At 37.0% G+C, this 17,507-nt stretch overlaps 1 protein-coding gene across 4 annotated transcripts in view; it reads right to left on the reverse strand.

The window, feature by feature from the left end:
• Window positions 1–2,812: 2,812 nt before the first annotated feature.
• Window positions 2,813–17,507, reverse strand: part of drd3 (dopamine receptor D3) — a 29,976-nt gene continuing 15,281 nt past the window's right edge. Inside the window, exons 4-8 of one of the 4 annotated variants that reach the window (XM_028434428.1) lie at window positions 15,677–15,813; window positions 12,176–12,369; window positions 8,825–8,890; window positions 5,573–5,948; window positions 2,813–3,362 (exon numbers count right to left, since the gene is read on the reverse strand). In XM_028434428.1, coding sequence (XP_028290229.1) covers window positions 3,166–3,362; window positions 5,573–5,948; window positions 8,825–8,890; window positions 12,176–12,369; window positions 15,677–15,813 — 970 coding nt within the window. In that variant the 3' untranslated portion in view covers window positions 2,813–3,165. Of the gene's footprint in view, window positions 3,424–5,572; window positions 5,949–8,824; window positions 8,891–12,175; window positions 12,370–15,676; window positions 15,814–17,507 lie in introns of all 4 variants that reach the window. The other 3 variants (XM_028434427.1, XM_028434426.1, XM_028434429.1) reach the window with 3 other exon arrangements.

Consider the following 17,507-nt stretch of genomic DNA (forward strand, 5'->3'; position numbering starts at 1 on the left):
ATCAGCATTTATGTATAAAACTTCAAGTGAAGTGTTCCCAACTTTTATTAACTTCTTCAATATTTCAACGTTACCTTCAATTATGAAAATCAATGTCATCTTAATTTTAATTTCTAAGCTCAGTTTTTTTTTCTCCTTTATTTTTCTCATTGTATTTGACCTTGAGCTCAATAATAAACGGTCATTATTTCATTGTAAATGACTATTGATTATATTATACTATTGGCGATTACTTTGAATTACTTTCTGTACTTTTAGTTTGACTTGTTCTTGACCTTTCAGCCTATCAGCTTTGTTTTCACGCTGGCTTTAAACAAAATAGGAAGAAAAACCTCATTCGATATTGACAGAGTCACTAAAACATGCGACCTGGTAACTGTGACCGAAATAGGTCCCAACCTTATTCTCTGTGCCAAAGCGAGGCAACCACAGAGAACTCTGAGTGAACATCTGAGAGAAAAGCAGAACAGGCAGCACAGGAGGAGAAGAACAGATATGTATATGTATCTATAAAGAAAGACACAAATAAACCTTTTTCAATTTAACAGAAGATACAATTCCCACCCCCTCTGTAAGCTTTCACTGCCTACAGGAGAACATTCCAGCACACTACACAAGTCACCATGCAAAAACAAAGAGCCATGAAATGAAATGAGCACGTCAATCCCAAAGGAGTAAATGTTTTTGTTTCCAGTGACCTTTTCACCTTCCTGTTAGCAATGTTATACACTAATTAATCTTTTTTTGCATATTACAGATGCATGCGCGTATACTCCTAATAGATGTCATCCTCCTGGCAGCTTTACATTTGTGGACATAATGAACCTGGCAGCCCCTGGGGGGCCTTACCAGCATCCCCCATTCTCTAGACGAGTTCAGGCTTATTTGCAGTTAATTCTGAGTAAAAGGTGGAACGGTGTGAAAATAATACATGTGTGAAGAGCTATGGTGAAAAATCTACTCAATGTCCAGCACCGAGGATGTGAATTAAAAATAAATTAAAAACGCACGAACAGCGTTTGAAATCTAATCATTCTAATAAAAGAAGGCTAAAAAGGGCAATGTCCATGAATAAAACGTACACATGTATGTGTCCATTTATATATACAGTATATGTGAACACCTGGTGCATCATCAGTGTGATGACATGCACGGTGTCAGTGGAGCAGGTGTTTCAGCCTCTGCTCGTCCTCCTGCTGCCTCGCTGTCTGCATTACCCATCTGTCTCTTCTATGTCATCTTACAGTCATCTTTGATCTGTAAGATGCTTTTTAGTTTTCTTACGTCACAGCCATTGCACTCCGATAAAAACATTCATCCGTATGTTACGAAGTCTTTGTCCAAGCCGAGTCCTGCTTTCTTTATTTCATTTTATTGAAAACTAACCCCTTTAAGACACACAATGAAAGCTCTTATCATAAAAAAACATTCACATGCACAGATATGCCCATGAGACACCTTGTCCCTTTTTATTTACAACACAATACAGTAAATAGTCTGTCCATGACAGTCCTGTCCCTTGAAGGGTTTACAATCCCGCCTGATTTCTTCACAGAACAATTCCTCCACCATCAAAGCATCCCACAGGAAGCTTTAAATCATAGAGAGCTTTTCCCAGTGAACAGAAAACCCCTTAGAAGAACACTGAGAAGGTTTCCACTTTGCAACACATCAAATGATAACATTTTTAATTTGATTTAGTCCACAATGAGCTCGGTGCCTTTTCATCATCGTTCGTGGATATTGCCAGATTGATGTTAGTCCTCTGGCACCAATTCCAGCACGATTTAAGGCCTCCGAAGGCAATTCTAGCCTTGTACATGCAGTGGTGATTGTATTCAAGGTGAAAATGTATGAGATATTCCACACAGTGTAAACCTGCAGCTCTAATATCCATTTATCAGGCGCGGTATGTGATCCAGAGCTTTCAAATGTACAAGGATGGATGGGTCTTTAACCGAGGGGCTCGCACCAAATCCAATGAGCACCAGACACATTCAGAAGAATCCGTGTACAGTTTGTTTTTTTGGTTATTCTGTTTTAAAACCAAATCACATTAACAAATAAACAGTGTGGTTGTTATATCTACTGGTGCTCCTCGTTTCTTGTGATCAACTTCCATATGTTTTTCTGGCTGGCGTTAGTGGATAGAGGTAGTATGCAAATGTGCAAAATAAATAGTTTTACTGCCCTCAAAAAGGCTGTGTAATTGTTTTTGTAGAAGTTCTAACATCTATTGGTCCTCGCACCAGCCTCACAGTGGATAGTTCGTCACCTGTTTATTTGGATACTATTTGAACCATAACATAAAACAAAACTTAAAGCTAGGGTAGGTGATTTTCTCAACTGTAGCAGCTGAAAATCTGTAATAACTTCGACCAATGGAAAAAAAAACAAATCGTTTTTTTAACCAATCACGTCACCCTGTCTCCCTGCTCGTTCTCGATCCCTCACATGCATGAGCTCACACTGAAAGCGTGTCACCGCTGACAGAGCAATAACACAGTTTTTGGTCACTTTTTTTAACATATATAATGGTAAAATGTATTGTTTACTTACTGCTGAATGAGACATGAGACCACAAAGTTTGTACACAATACAAGCGATGAGCTGAGCTCCTCTTCTGCAGCAGCTGTGCGCATGCATGTGAGTGAGACGGAGCACAGAGTGGAGGGGGGAGGAGGGGGGTAAAGGCAGAGCTGTCGGATAAGCTACATTCAAAATCATGTGAGCGTTCGAAAATCACCTACCCTACCTTTAAAACGTGAGCAGATTGATCTGATCAGAAAACTGCTGACATAAATTCTTAACAGCCCTATTGTTTGCGGAGACCTAGTCCAGGACCTGTGGAGGGAAACCAGGTGTAGCGGACTTCAGTTCTCCCTCCAATTTCCCTGTAAATATCCAAATATCACACAAACGAAATAAGATTTTTCTCTCAAACAGAAAAACGCTGCTTATCTGGTTTTGGTCAGTAAAACAAATAACCACACCGTTTATTTGTTATTTTGATTTGGCTTTAAAACAGAATAACCAAAGAACCAACGGTACAGGGATTCAGAAGACTTTGAAATGTGTGAAAGTGTAATACAATATTAACTCTAATATTGTTCACATTAGTCTTGCTGAGTTGTTCAAAGAGTTATTAAAAATGAAGCTTTTCTTTTACTTTCTTGACAAAGTGTCCATGTATTTCGTAGTCCAATTCCCCGATGCACTTTCAACCTCAGCAGCTGAGGATCTTGATGAAGGCTCGCCTGAACTCAATGTTGAAGGTGGTGTAGATGACTGGGTTAAGGGCGCTGTTGACGTAGCCCAGCCACGTGAAAGCACTGTACAGCTCGGGTGGTATGTAACATGTCCTGCAGTGGGTGTTCAGGATGTGAGTAACAAAGAAAGGCAGCCAGCAGATGAGAAACACCCCTGGAGCAGGGCAGACAGCACAGGGAGGGACAAGAGAGAGATGAATGTAGAAGTGGGCCAGTATGTTCGCAAAAGTAAGTAGGGCAAAGACAGGGACAGCATGGAGAGGACATTAAAATGAGGAGCAAAAGTGGAAGAAAGAGGAGGAATGTGCATGAATGATGATGAAAAGAGATAAAAAGAGATCTGAAGTTAGTTCTGTTCATATTCAAAAACCGTAACATCTTTTTGTAACATGTACAATATATTTAGCCTCTATGGTGTCATCAAATGACCTCTGATGTGGTATGTGCGACCTAAGCATTGGTCTCAGGTAATAACTGTACATTGTCAGGTGGAACCTCAATGGAATCATATTTTTGTGGATGGAGATCAAAAGACTTTGAAGGTCTAGATACGGCTGTGAACTTTAAACCATTTCTGAAGCATTTCACCTGCACAAACACACAACTACTACAGAAAGCTGTACACTGAATACACAACGCTTAGTGTAATGCTTTGTATCAAAAAAATAAAACCCAAACATTTCCAGCAGAAGACTGCATGAAGCAATGTGTCAAGGATTCCCCTCTGAGGCAAGTTTCTACCGACTGTGAGCCACAATGGACACTAGACATTTTTAAATGTAGTTATTATTTTAAAAGCCTCCAGTGGACAAATGTTATGCATTTTCATATGTGCTAAAACACTCAAACAATACATCTGATTTGTACAGATGGTGTTTTTTGTTATGTTTGTTTTGCAGGTGAAAGAGTGACTTTGATTAAAAAAAAACTGGAAGAAATTGACCAAAGCAGCTTTTTAACTTTGTTTTCTTTTCCTCTAAGAATGTCTCGACTGAGGCCGCATGAAATCCATTTGAAAGCGGTCGAAAAAGCAGAAAGAAATAACATTTTGCAACTCATATCGCGCTCCATTTTCTGCTCAGTTTGCACTTCACCATTATAATTGTTTGTTGGCTCAGCAGATATAAAGTCATGCCTTTTTCCTCAACTTTTCTCATCACACTGCTTGGCTGTTTGTGCCCTATGTCTAGGGAATGTCTTGATTTGGTTGGCAAGTTATTTAATATAGGTAAATGATCTAATTAGGAAATATGGTGGTTACACCAAGCTGTTTTGTGTCAATGAACATCATTCAATATCCCTGTTTTATACTAGATTATACATATACACAGTGCGGTGTGATAAACACAGGACAAATATCTTATCTCTTACTTAGAGGGCTTTTCTGCATTTCAATTACAGTAATACATTGCATTTTTTTTTTGTACATCTGTTTAACATACAGTATGTTCCAACCACAAACACAACAAGATTAATCAGCTCCAATGCAGCTTTTTGACTTCTGGCAGTTTTACAGGTTTTTGCCGTTAAATAAAATGTTTTCTAGAAAACTTTAAATCTATTTTCATTAATTCAGTGATAGATTTGTTTTTGTTGGTGCATTTATGACATGACATTGAGAATGGCAGTCTGTTGCGGGGTCAACACATTCACACATTTACTCCCACTAGCCAATCTGACTCAACAGTTAACATACATGTTTTTGGATTGACGGCAAAAACCAGAGTAAGAGCAGAAAACGCATAAATACACGGGGAGAACATGCAAACACAAATATTTTAAAATTCCACACCTTTGTCATACCTGCATCACAAAGATTGAAATAACTAAGTTCTCCTCTGCTTGCAGCAGGAAGTATTTTAAATAAGTTAATCAGTGTGTCGAAGCTGCATTACAGCCAAACTATTCTGATTATTCTAGCAATGTTAAAAGTTTCCGACTGCACCATAATGTACGGGACACCTCAGACAGCAGAATGTGTGCTGGACCAGAGCATCTTGGCTGATAACTGGAGCACACTGATGCTGTGTCAGTGTTTTCAAACACACACTGTGAACCCATAGCCGTCTGGTCTTTTTTTCTTTGACAACCCTACTTGATTTATTATAGCTGTGCCAAATATGCAGCATAGACACACTGAGTAAGCAAGCATCTCATGGCCAAACAGCAGAACGGAGAAGTGGTTGTGAGGAAAAGTTCATTTGAAAACATGAGAGGGTCTCTGAGGGGAAACAAATATTTGATACGTGACATTTAGATTTGTAGCTCCCTGGCCTATCAAACATATAAAAGCTTGCACTCACCAAGTACAATGGCCAGCATCTGAGTGGCCTTCTTCTCCCTGGAATGCATGGTCCTGAAACGGGTGCTGTTGGTGTTCAGTTGTGAAATCGACCTCAGTGACGTGTGTGTCCGTCCGTTGGAGAGGTTCTTCACTTCACAGCTCATCCTCACTGGGGCAAACTCAGTTTGGTTGCTCTCCTCCGCATCTTGCTTCCCCCGATCCTGGTCCAGGTCCATTTCTGTGCGACCGCAGGAAGCATGGCTGATGCTGCAGTAGTTCTGTATGTCCACCGGAGGCAGGACAGAGTTTTCCGCTGGTCTCGTTTTTGGCCGTTTGCGCCACAAGCATCCTGAGATCAGGCTTTGCTTGGGGGAAACCGAAGGCTCCACACTCTGCTAAAAGAAGGAACAAATGATCAGAGGTGGGAACAAGTCATTGCTTCTCAAGTCTCATGTAAGTCTCAAGTCTTGTCACTAAAGTCCAGAGTCCAGTCCCAAGTCAAGAGAAGTCTCGGGTAAAGGCCATTCAAATCCAAGTCAAGTCAAAAGTCCTCAACTTCAATGTACGTCTTAACAAGTCATGAGTACATAATGTATCACAGCTAGTGCCATTTTATAGAGCAAGTTTATTCAACTGATATAAATAACGAATTACTTAAACAGAGAACATATATGGGCTACTAGAAACTGAATTTAAATAGTTGGCATTGAATTTGAAAGTAACAACTCCAGTAACTAAAATTTGTATTTTTTCCCGTTGGAAAAAAAATCATCTTAGTACATTCCAAAATTTCAATAAATTTCTGCTCCTCAAATAAGGCTGTAAATTCACTGCACACAATTCACCTGAACTTTTCTAATTCGGTTTCAAAGCAGTCATTTCAATTTCAAGTTGTTACTTTCAAATTCAATACCAACTATTCAAATTCAGTGTCTAGTGGCATAAATCCCAGCCCATAAACATATTTGTCAAATAATAAGGATATAATCTGACATAATGCTTTTAGAAACAAATCAATAAAGTATCTTTTTAAATTTTAAAATTCTCATAGTTCCCCTGTTAACCAAACAAACAATAATCATAGTGGGAAGTAGAACCAGGTACAATTTTTCCAAATCAATTACTAATCACAGTATAATCTTTAAATCCAAAGAATATCACTCTTGGAATCATTTTCTCTCCTAGTGTGCACACGTCTCAGCCCAGCTTGATGTTTTCAGCTGCTTCCTGATTGGCTGTCAGTTTGTTTAAAGGTGGACCGGTCAATTAAACTGAATAAAAAGCACATGTATTGGTATTCATTGTGAAATGTGGAGTCCATTGAATGCTGCATGAAAATGTTTTTTACATGATTCTTCTCATAGTTTTTTAATGGGTTTACCCATAAAAACTCTGCCAAAGTGACTTCCCAACACATTTCTGGTGTTTTCAAGGTCTAAAAGTTGTAAGGCAAGGCAAATTTATTTGTATAGCGCATTTCATACACAAGGCAACTCAATGTGCTTTACATGATAAAACATTCAATTGTTTAAAATCAATAAGAACATTTAAAATCATCAGTAAAATCAATTAAAATCATCAACAAACACATTACATCAACAACATGACCAAAAATCTCCTTCTCAATCATACGCAGCAGAGAAAAAAAAGTGCCTTTAACTTTGATTTAAAAATGTTCACATTGGATGCTGACTTCAGCTCTGCAGGACGTTTGTTCCACTTCTTTGCAGCATAACAACTAAAAGCAGCATCACCATGTTTACTGTGAGCTCTAGGCTCCACTATCTGACCTGTGTCCATAGATCTGAGAGACCTGCTGGGTTCATACCTGACTATCATGTCACTGATGTATTCTCGACCAAACCCATTCACAGATTTATACACTAGCAGCAGAACTTTAAAGTCTATTCTGAGGCTGACTGGGAGCCAGTGTAAATACTTTAAAACTGGAGGAATGTGTTCTGACCTCTTTGTTCTGGTTAAGACCCGAGCTGCAGCGTTCTGAACCAGCTGTAGCTGTTTGATGCTCTTTTGGGGGATTCCTGTCAGAAGACCATTACAATAGTCCAGTCTGCTGGAGATAAAAGCATGGACCAGTTTCTCCTGATCTTTCTGAACCCTGGAGATGTTCTTTAGGTGGTAGAAAGCTGTTTTTCTGATAGATTTGATCTGACTGCTGAATGTAAGATCTGAGTCAATCAGAACACCAAGGTTTTTGACTTGGTCTTTAGCTTTTAAAGATTGAGACTCGTGATACTTGCTGACAGCAGTCCTCTTTTCTTTGTTACCAAAGACAATCACCTCCATCTTTTAATGATTTAGTTGAAGAAAGTTTTCACTCATCCAGAAGTTCACACAACACCTCTATGGGCCCATAGTCAGTGATACATATAGTTGTGTGTCATCTGCGTAGCTCTAATAATCAACCTTCTTCTGTAGAATTTGTAAGCATTTAAAGGCTAAACAGAAGGGGTCCGAAAACAGAGCCTTGTGGAACCCCACAGGACATTGATAATCTATCAGATTCAAAGTTTCCAATGCTTACAAAATAACTTTCCAAGTCGGACTTAAATCATTGCATTACTTTTCCATTTAGTCCAACCCATGTTTGCAATCTGTGCAATAGAATTGTATATTCTACAGTGTCAAATGCAGCACTTAGATCCAATAGAATGAGAACAGATACTTTTCCTGAATCAGTGTTTAACCTGATGTCATTGATCACTTTGTTAAGAGCCATTTCTGTGCTGTGATGAGAATGAAAGCCTCACTGAAATTTATCAAATATTTTGTTGAATGTTGAGAATAGACTCAGTTGGTTGAAGACCACCTTCTCAATGATCTTGGCCATGAATGGAAGGTTGCTGATTGGTCTATAGTTAGCCAGTATAGAGGCATCTAATGTTCTCTCTTCTAAAAGAGATTTCAAGAGATCAGAATCCGGCAGAAAATTCAATGCTTCGAGGAGTGAGGTGTTATCACGGGAACAAACTACAACACAAATGCTGTCAAGAGAATAACTGTCCTCCTGTTCCGGCGAAGAAGACACACAAGAAATACTGGTAAGAATGAAGGAAAAACAATCCTATTCAACTGTTTACTGGACTCCACATCCATGGCATGTTTTTTTTTAAGCAAATGATCTTCGATTTATTCATTTATGAGGCCCGCACTATGGATTTATCAAAATGACAGACAGAGACATGTTTGAAAAAGAAAATAGCATGCTGTGAGATCCATTGTAATGGGAAATGAGGAAAATAAAACTTACCACTTTAATCCTTATCGGGGACAGGTCTTGTTTGGCTTTTTGAGTTTCTTCCTGAAGACAAGTTTCCTAATGAAAAAAAAAGTTCATTTTAATAAAAAATACTTTGAAGATAACTCTTCGACATTTCCAGTTACTGCCAATAAGATGGACAACATGCGTCTGTACTATTCACATTAAACTATTGTATTCATGTATGGGGTTATTTGATAGGGACAGTGTACAATAATAATTTACATCTATTTAACCAGCAATAGAAGTAAATATGCTGAATCATAGCAACAATGCAAATTTGCATCCACAGACCCTTAGGTTACAGAAACAGCAATAATACAAAGAATAGGACATTAAATCTGAACAGAAACACATTACAAAACAGTTCACGAACTACAGTGACTCATCGCTATAAAATGCTGGTTACATTTTTATTTCTATTCAAACTATTTTCGCCGTCTCTGACACAAGCAAATAAAAAATAAATAAAGGAAATAAGCTTGTGGCCATTATGTCTCCTTTCTATTCCAGACTCTGCAATTCGCTTACAGCTTCCAGCAAAAATAAATATATGCATTTGAAACATAAAGAAAAACAGCAAATAAAAAAAGAAATTCTTTGTAACTGTCAATCTGTCAGTGGTCGGAGCCGCAGTTCTATTGCTCCTCTTTAAAGCAACTTTTCTGCAGAGAGGGTCTGCAGGGTTTGGATCTTAGATCTGAGGCTCACCTTCAATCAATTATCGGTAGCCTGCGGTTTACACAGAGGAGCTGAAACTAAAGCTGTGTGCGCAGTGAAGGATAAAGAGCAACCCAGCTGCACATCACAGGAGGCTCTTGGACGAGCCTTGACTTTTAAAAATAGCGCTGAAACATATGCACACAGAACATGACCTGCAATTCCTCACATTTAAAAAAGTTAATGTGATCAATGTTTCTGGGCCAAATGTTAAAGTCATGGATCTAATCCAAGAGGTGAGACACTGAAAACTAAAATTTGATTAGTGCTTTAATGACAAACCACCTTTTGTAGTACAATGTCAACCTTGACAGCAGGGTAGGGGTCAATTATAATTGTAATTTTAAAAATTTGTTGCTGTCGTAATCATGATTAATTTGTAATTGAGTTTAGATAATTTACTTTGTAAATGTAGTTGCCATGAAAATGTATTAAAAAAAATACAATTACAATTTAAAGCAAAACTAGGGAATATTATTTATAGTTCTACAGTAGTAGTTAATAACTATTAAAATTTCATATTAAGCTTTCCCACTTTTTACCATTTAAAAAAAATTAAATCGTGGGGTATTCTAACAAAAAAAAAGGCTCAGATATCCACATCAAGAGTATTAAAACCCATATTTTCATTGATTAGGAAGTCTAATAAGGTAACCAATAGATAGGAAAGAAATTATATGATAGATATTTGTTTTTAGTGTATTTTACAGCTAATTAGGACCTGTTATCATATGAGACGCTAACAGAAAGCTAACACAAGAGGAAGCTTAACTTTTATCAGGTGATTTATTTCATGCTCATTAATTTTGAATAATTGTAACTGTAATAATTGAGAACGTACTGCAATTGTACAGTAATATGACTTTCTGATGATAAAAAAAAAAATGAGAAGCAATCGAGAAGTTTTTAGGGTGAATTGTTGAGGACGGAAAAGATGGGATGTCTCTATTTTCACACATGATAGCACATAATCATCCTCCGGAAACGTCTTCATTGACATTCTTGCACTAGTTCCGTTGGTCTGTAAAGGAATTCAAAGGCTGGCTCCAACGTGTGTACCTTTAAATAAAGCCCCTGATTTTTTTAATTTATTTATTTTTACCTCAACAAGCCTTTCAGGTAATTACAGCTTCTGTTTTTGCACTAACAGCAATATCCACCTCTATGAACACATTTACATGTTGTCTTTGATCTGACTTTTCCTCAATGTCCTTTTGAACTACATTCATTGTGCTTTTCCCATAATAACAGCATAATAACTTTAATAACCCAGTGAATCCCCTGACACTGCCTCTGAGATGTTTCACTGGGAACTAATTTATAGCAAATGTATAAAAAGGCAATGTTTTCTCTACACCTGGCATTTTCTGTTTAAATAACCCCTGCCATAAACAGTACGGGCGGGGGGGTGTGATTGCGCGGCCACTACTTATTGTAGGTAACAGAAAAACTCTAATAGAACGGTGGAATGTAATTTGCAACTCATTATCTGTGCGCATGTGGGTGCATGGAAATTAGGCTGTTTGGAAAAAGTGCAAAGTTGCTGTTGGCTGGAAGCCCGTGACCGCAAAGGATCAAGAAGCGAAAAAAGTACCAAAAACATTCATTTTTAATGTTCGAGCTCAGACATGAAGCGTTTTATTGTAGAAATGTGAAAATTATGCAGGCCACAGGATCATTATGAATACATGAATAAATCAGATTGTTCAGCATCAGTTTAGAAAGTGTACTTGACAATTTATCTATGAATAAGTATTAGTAAAAAACTTTTAAAAATTATTTATTTGATAGAAAGAGAAAGTAAATACTTTTTAAAAAATTGACACTTAATATATATATTATAAATGCCTTCTTTTTGACTTACTGTATTAGCACAGGAAACCACAAAGTCTACCACATAAACCCAGATTGTGAATGTGAAGAAGTTGGAAGTTAAATGAAACCCAACAAATTACACCAGACGACAGCAAAATGCACAAAATGTCAACTAAAGTACACAAAGTAACAACAAAAAGATAAAAAACAACAAAAAAAGATAAATAATACAAAATATACACTAAACCAGTTAAACACACAAAATGACTACAAAACAACAACATATACAAAAGGACTTCAAAGACAGAAAAATACACAAAAAAAATACAACAAAAACACATTATGACTTGAAAAACACACAAAAACACAACAAAAAATGTGCCATATTGACAAGAAAATAGACTAAATGGATTCAAATACACACAAAATGTCTAAAAACAACAAGGACACCACACAAAATTTAAGGACGACAAAGACAAAACCCTTTGTTCTTTCCTGTATTAAGGCTCAGATTGGTCGTTCTTCCAAATGCTAACATGAATTTTGTTTATGTGGCCCTTGGATCAGACAATCACATTTTTGTGGCCCCAGCTGTAATGGATGTTGCCCATCTCTGGTTTAGTTCTTCGCATTTACTGAAATGTTCCCAGAATGGACGACTATGATGGTGAATTTCAACTCACAAAAGTTTCTTTTTTCCTCCTTAAAAATCAAAAAATTCTGAATAAATTAACATATATTTTCTATTCTGAGTTTCGATAAAAACGAATGAAAAAACATTAAGTATTAAATTTTGATGCACTTTACCACGAACGGAGGGACAGTGCCCGGCTGCACCTTTCCACTGGCCTGACCGAAGGTGATCCGTTTCCGCCGCAGCCTGAGAAAAATGTAGATACGGATGTAGACCAGCAGCGTGACGATGAACGGCAAGTAGAAGGACACCACAGAGGAATAGATGACAAAGTCAGGGTTGGAGATGGAGCACACCAGAGGGTCATCTACAAGAAGAGCAAAGTGATGTGAAGCAAAACTCACTAAAAACTCACAGAACAGTAAAACAGATGGTTTTTTATCACAGCTCGATCTACAGAATCCTCCTGCAAACAGCCTCAGTGCGTCTACAAGCGCGTCATAAATCAGTTTCTGGTGGGTTGCAAGCATTTTCTCCAAAAATAAACAAAATTAAATAAAAAATTTAAAATGTAAATAATAAATTAATGGGATCTCGCTTTGTTTTGAGCAGAAGGGAGAAAAAACTTTGTATTTCATCTATTCAGAGTGTGATCTACTTTAACCAGAAGACAGTTTTCTAGGTATGTCCTTTCTTTTTGCATTTCTTTTTTTTTTTTGTGTCGACTTAGATTTACAATTTTTGCTCTCAATGAAACAAATAACTAAATAAAAGAGAAACATGTTTAATCTTAACTTCAAATTTAATTATTTCAACCCTTGTATCGTCCTTCCAAAAAAAAAACCCCTAAAAATTAAAATCAATTTAAACTTTTTTGCTGAACATGCAAAGCCCACATGTCACTAAAAGTAACACTGAATAATAATTTGTAACTTTGTTACAGAGTTATAGAAGCACAGAAATATGAGGGTCTTTTTCCCTCATCTACATTTTCATCTTTGTTACTTTTTGAACCTGTAAAAAATAAGGTAAAGTTATAGATTAAGAAACAAAATAAAGCTGTAGAAACAAAAGCTTGGCAGGTTAGAGACAAAGAAAAATATTTACTGTTTTAGACAATGTTTGTTTGGAGTCTCCAAACAACCAAAGAGGGCCACTGTTGGAAAAAGGAGAGAAATTGAACATAATTTGGGTAGCAGGTTGCTTTTGAGGAGTGATGGTGGATCCTAACGCTACAGCAGCTCAGAACCAGAGGTTGAAGCCGTGGGAAGATTTAGCCTTGATTCTTTGAGCTCTTCCTGTTCCTGTTGCTTTGTCAGATCCAGTAAACTTATCATTGTGTTTTTGGGTTCATTTGTGACACTGAATTACTCCAAATTACTCATAAAACGAGCTCCCATTTCTATGAACCAGACATTCATGTCAGAATTTAGAATAATGAACAATCTGAGCATTAATAGAGGAACATACAAAGGCTTTTGTTGGGGTTTCCTGGGTTTTTGATGTTATTATTATTCATTTTGTGTCTTTTTTTGTATTTCTGTTGTCTTTTATACTCATTTTGTGTGTTTTTGGAGTCATTATGTGTCTTGTCTTTTGTCGCTTTGTGTGCTTTTTTGTTTCATGTATTTTTTGAAGTAATTCTGTGTGTTTACTTTGCTGGCCACACAAAATTAGAGGCCCCACGGGGCCACCAGTTACCTGTGCCTGCTATAAACAGACTGATAATGTTGTTGCTAACTAAGTAATAGTCACTTCAACCATTGTAAACTGTGCCTTGTTGATAAATTATATGTTGTATCTGATCCTTATTTTTTATTTCTAACAGTCTTTTACTTAATTATACACTTATGTAATGTTTATTCTTTCTTTTGTCTTTGTTAAACGTTTCAGGATTTCTGATTCTGATATTAAAGTACCATCAAGCTTTTAGGTTTACTCCTCAATTAATCTCATCCCTGTATGTTTGTGGACAGATGTTGAAATGCCATGTGACCTGTGGATACATCTCAAACTGAAAAAGACGCTGTTTTCCCTTCGTTTCATCAGGAACATTTCCTATCTATTGAAGGCTGGAGTCAGACGATAAACCGTAAAATTATTTAAATTTTTCACTAAAAAATAAAAATGATGCCCTGTTGATACAAACTGAAAATATGAACTTTAAACGCATCATTATAACCACTGTTAGATGAAGTTAAGATGTGAAAATCTTCCTAATTCCAGTCAGTAAGTGATTTATGTTTGGCTGCCAGTGAATATTTGTTTTTAAAATAATTTAGTGTCGTTGAAGAAACGCTTTGTAACAACTCGGGCAAGTTTGACGAGGGCTTAATGTGATGTGTCTGTAGTCTGCTCAAAAAGACAGTTTAGCTCATATTCATTATGACTGGGTAATATTGGGTTTGTGATCATCAAAAACCAAAGAGATCTTTCACTTGTCAATGTTTGTACCTCAAACAGCCTCTCATGTAATTTACACAAATATGACTACATATCAATCATAAACTAACCAATTTACTGTGATAGTGTCTGTGGAATTTTCAATTGTTATATGCATTTTGTTAAAGGGGTATATTATATTAAAAAAAAATCGACTTTTACTGTTTTTTTTTTTTTTTTGCCATCAGGTCCTGCCCAGAAATGGAACTGAGGGTTTTGCATCCACTGTTTTTGCAAAGCGAGGCATGTTTGAACCTAATAGCACTTTTCTCCTCATTTGAAAATGTCAAATATTACCACAATAATGTATTTTAACTAAGGCAGTGGCTATCCGTACGGTTGCCGTATTAATACACCGACATTCTATCCGTATGCAGCGCCCCTCATTGGCCAGTTTAGGTCACGTGACTAAGACTAAAGCTAACTATAAACCTAACCTTAACCCTAACCCTAAAAATCGTTGCGATATAGGGTTAAAACCTAACCCTAAGATGCTACGTATGTGTACTTTGATAAATGTACTAATAGCACCAGGGGTTGTCCGCATTGCAACTGTACGAATAGACACTTTCTTGAACTAAAGATAGTTGTGAGTGTCTCAATGAAAGTAAAATGTTATCAAACTGTGACTAAAACTTTCAAATTGCTGCTACTGTCACTGTTATTGTAACTAAACTAAATTATGTACCCGAGTCCCCTGTTAAGCCCTTATCTAAACATATGAATAAAATACAAAAATACATTATGTACAAGCAATCACAAGAAAGATTGTGTGTTTAGTTTCACAATGCTTGAGGGGGAGTAAAACAAGTCTTTTGTATGCTTATATATCCTGACATTATTTTGATTGTGATTGTTTTGCAGGTCTGTAGATTTTTTTTTTGGTTAATCTGGTGTTAAAAATGTATGTTACAGAACATGCCTAAGTTTATAAACCAAAAAAAAAAATTTAAATCTCAAGATGCCCCAGCTTGTAACATTTCCTTCACTATCATAAACCTTACTGGCTCTTGACGAGCTAACGAAGGTTTAAAGAGCCACACAATCAGCTGTTTGACTGAGCGCACCTTTGCATTTCACGCAAGCTTTGTTTTTGTGTCCTCCTGCTGACCTCAATGCCTAACAAAACACTTTTTTCCTGACAGAAAAAGCACCTTTACGCTCTGCAAGTTAATGTCGCTCCTCTCTAAAGCCATTAAGAGCAGGAGAGGATGTGAAAATGTCGACCTGACCTGTTGTGTTGAAGCCAAACAGCAGGGGACAGGAGACGGTGAAGGCGAGGACCCACACGGTGGCAATCATTGCAAACACTCTCTTCTTGGAGCGATGCGTGGTGTTGTACAAGACAGGCATCACTACCGCTGTGTACCTGTAGGAATTCAAGCACAACAGAGTGCGTGCTTAGCTTTGACATCAAACGTGCACAGTGGAGAGGAAAGACATCTGAATGAAGAACAACATGCTGATTAAGTATTTTGCACAAGACTGTTCTTAGAAACCAATGAGCTTTGGAAACACATTACTGAGACAGTGGGGAATTTAAAGACCAACAATAGAAAACCACATTAAGAATCATCTAGCACAGGCATGGGCAAATGGCGGCACGGGGGCCACATGAGGCCCTCGGTCTAACTTTGTGCGGCTAATGAAGTAAACGAACAAAACGACGGAAAAATATACAAAACAACAGCAAGAATACAATAAAATATACAAGAAAAAAATACAACATTACAGAAAAATACAGTAAAAGACAGAAAATACTCCAGACAACAAAAATACAAAAAAAAAAAAGACCCCTAATAACACAAAACGAACAGAAATACACAAATTAACAACAAAAGTACACTAAAAAAGAAGAAAAACACAAAAAAGGACTCAGCAAACACACAGTGCTACAAACAACAAAACGACAACACAAATGCACAAAAATGACTCCAAAAAACCCCCTCAAAATCACAATATAACTCCAAAAAAGGGCTGGGCAAAAAATTGATTTAATCGATTAATCAAATTTTTTTTTTGGAATTTTTTTTTGTGTTCTGATGTGAGCCCGCCCGCTCTTTGTTTACATTTGTTTAGCCTTTGAGTAGGCTATATGTGCCACAAGCATGTTACATTTTTTATTCGCACTATGCTGAGATGCTAACGGAAGAGCTTATTATTTTAATTGTAATGTAATATGTTATAAAATATGTAGTATATCTGATTTCTTAATAAGAAAATTAAGCTACTGTGAAGTTGCTGTTACACTTTTGCTTAAATCTGGGTTAAAGCTTGAAATTGTTGAATGACAGAGCCTTATTTACTTTTTATTTTGGGATTGTTTTATGCATTTTAACTCTTGAGGACAATCACAGAAATAAAGTTGCACTTTTGACAATACATCTGATGTCTGCAGTCATTTTTAACTGCATTAAAAAAAAAACGAAAATTGAATCGAAACTTGAATTTTTCTTTGAAAAATCAAAAAAAGGCAATATCATCCAAACCCTACTCCAAAATACACAACAAGACAAAATAAATGCACATGATAAAAAACATACACAGAGTAATGGACAAAAAACACCCAAAATGACTCCTAAAATCCCTTTGTTCTTTCCTGTATTAATGCTTAGATCATTATTCTGAATGCTGACATAAATGATAATGTGGCCCTTCAAACAAACACATTTTTTTGGCCCCCGCCCTGATAAAAGTTGCTCACCTCTGATAGCAATATTACAGATAGTCAGCAACAGCTTTCAAATTACTTCAATTTGGGTGTTATTCTACACACTACCGGTATATGTCAATGAGCGGAAATTACAATCTGACCCCGAAGAGGCAGTAATCATGTCAGACGGATGTAATGTTACGTTGTTTAGAGCCAAATAACGGCCATGAGTGTTTATCTTCATCAGACTAATTAATCTGACTGAGGGCAAAATGCACGGTGAGGGTGAAACCCGAAGCAAGGCAGGCGCACTAAAAATACCCTTTCCTGGGCTATGCTCACCAGGACATGGTGCCTTCTGGCAGAAGAAGAAGAACAGAGAGGAAAAGTGGAGTCTTCAGAAATAGGAT

This window comes from Gouania willdenowi, chromosome 20 (genome assembly GCF_900634775.1).
Source record: "Gouania willdenowi chromosome 20, fGouWil2.1, whole genome shotgun sequence".
Classification (NCBI taxonomy): Eukaryota; Metazoa; Chordata; class Actinopteri; order Blenniiformes; family Gobiesocidae; genus Gouania; species Gouania willdenowi.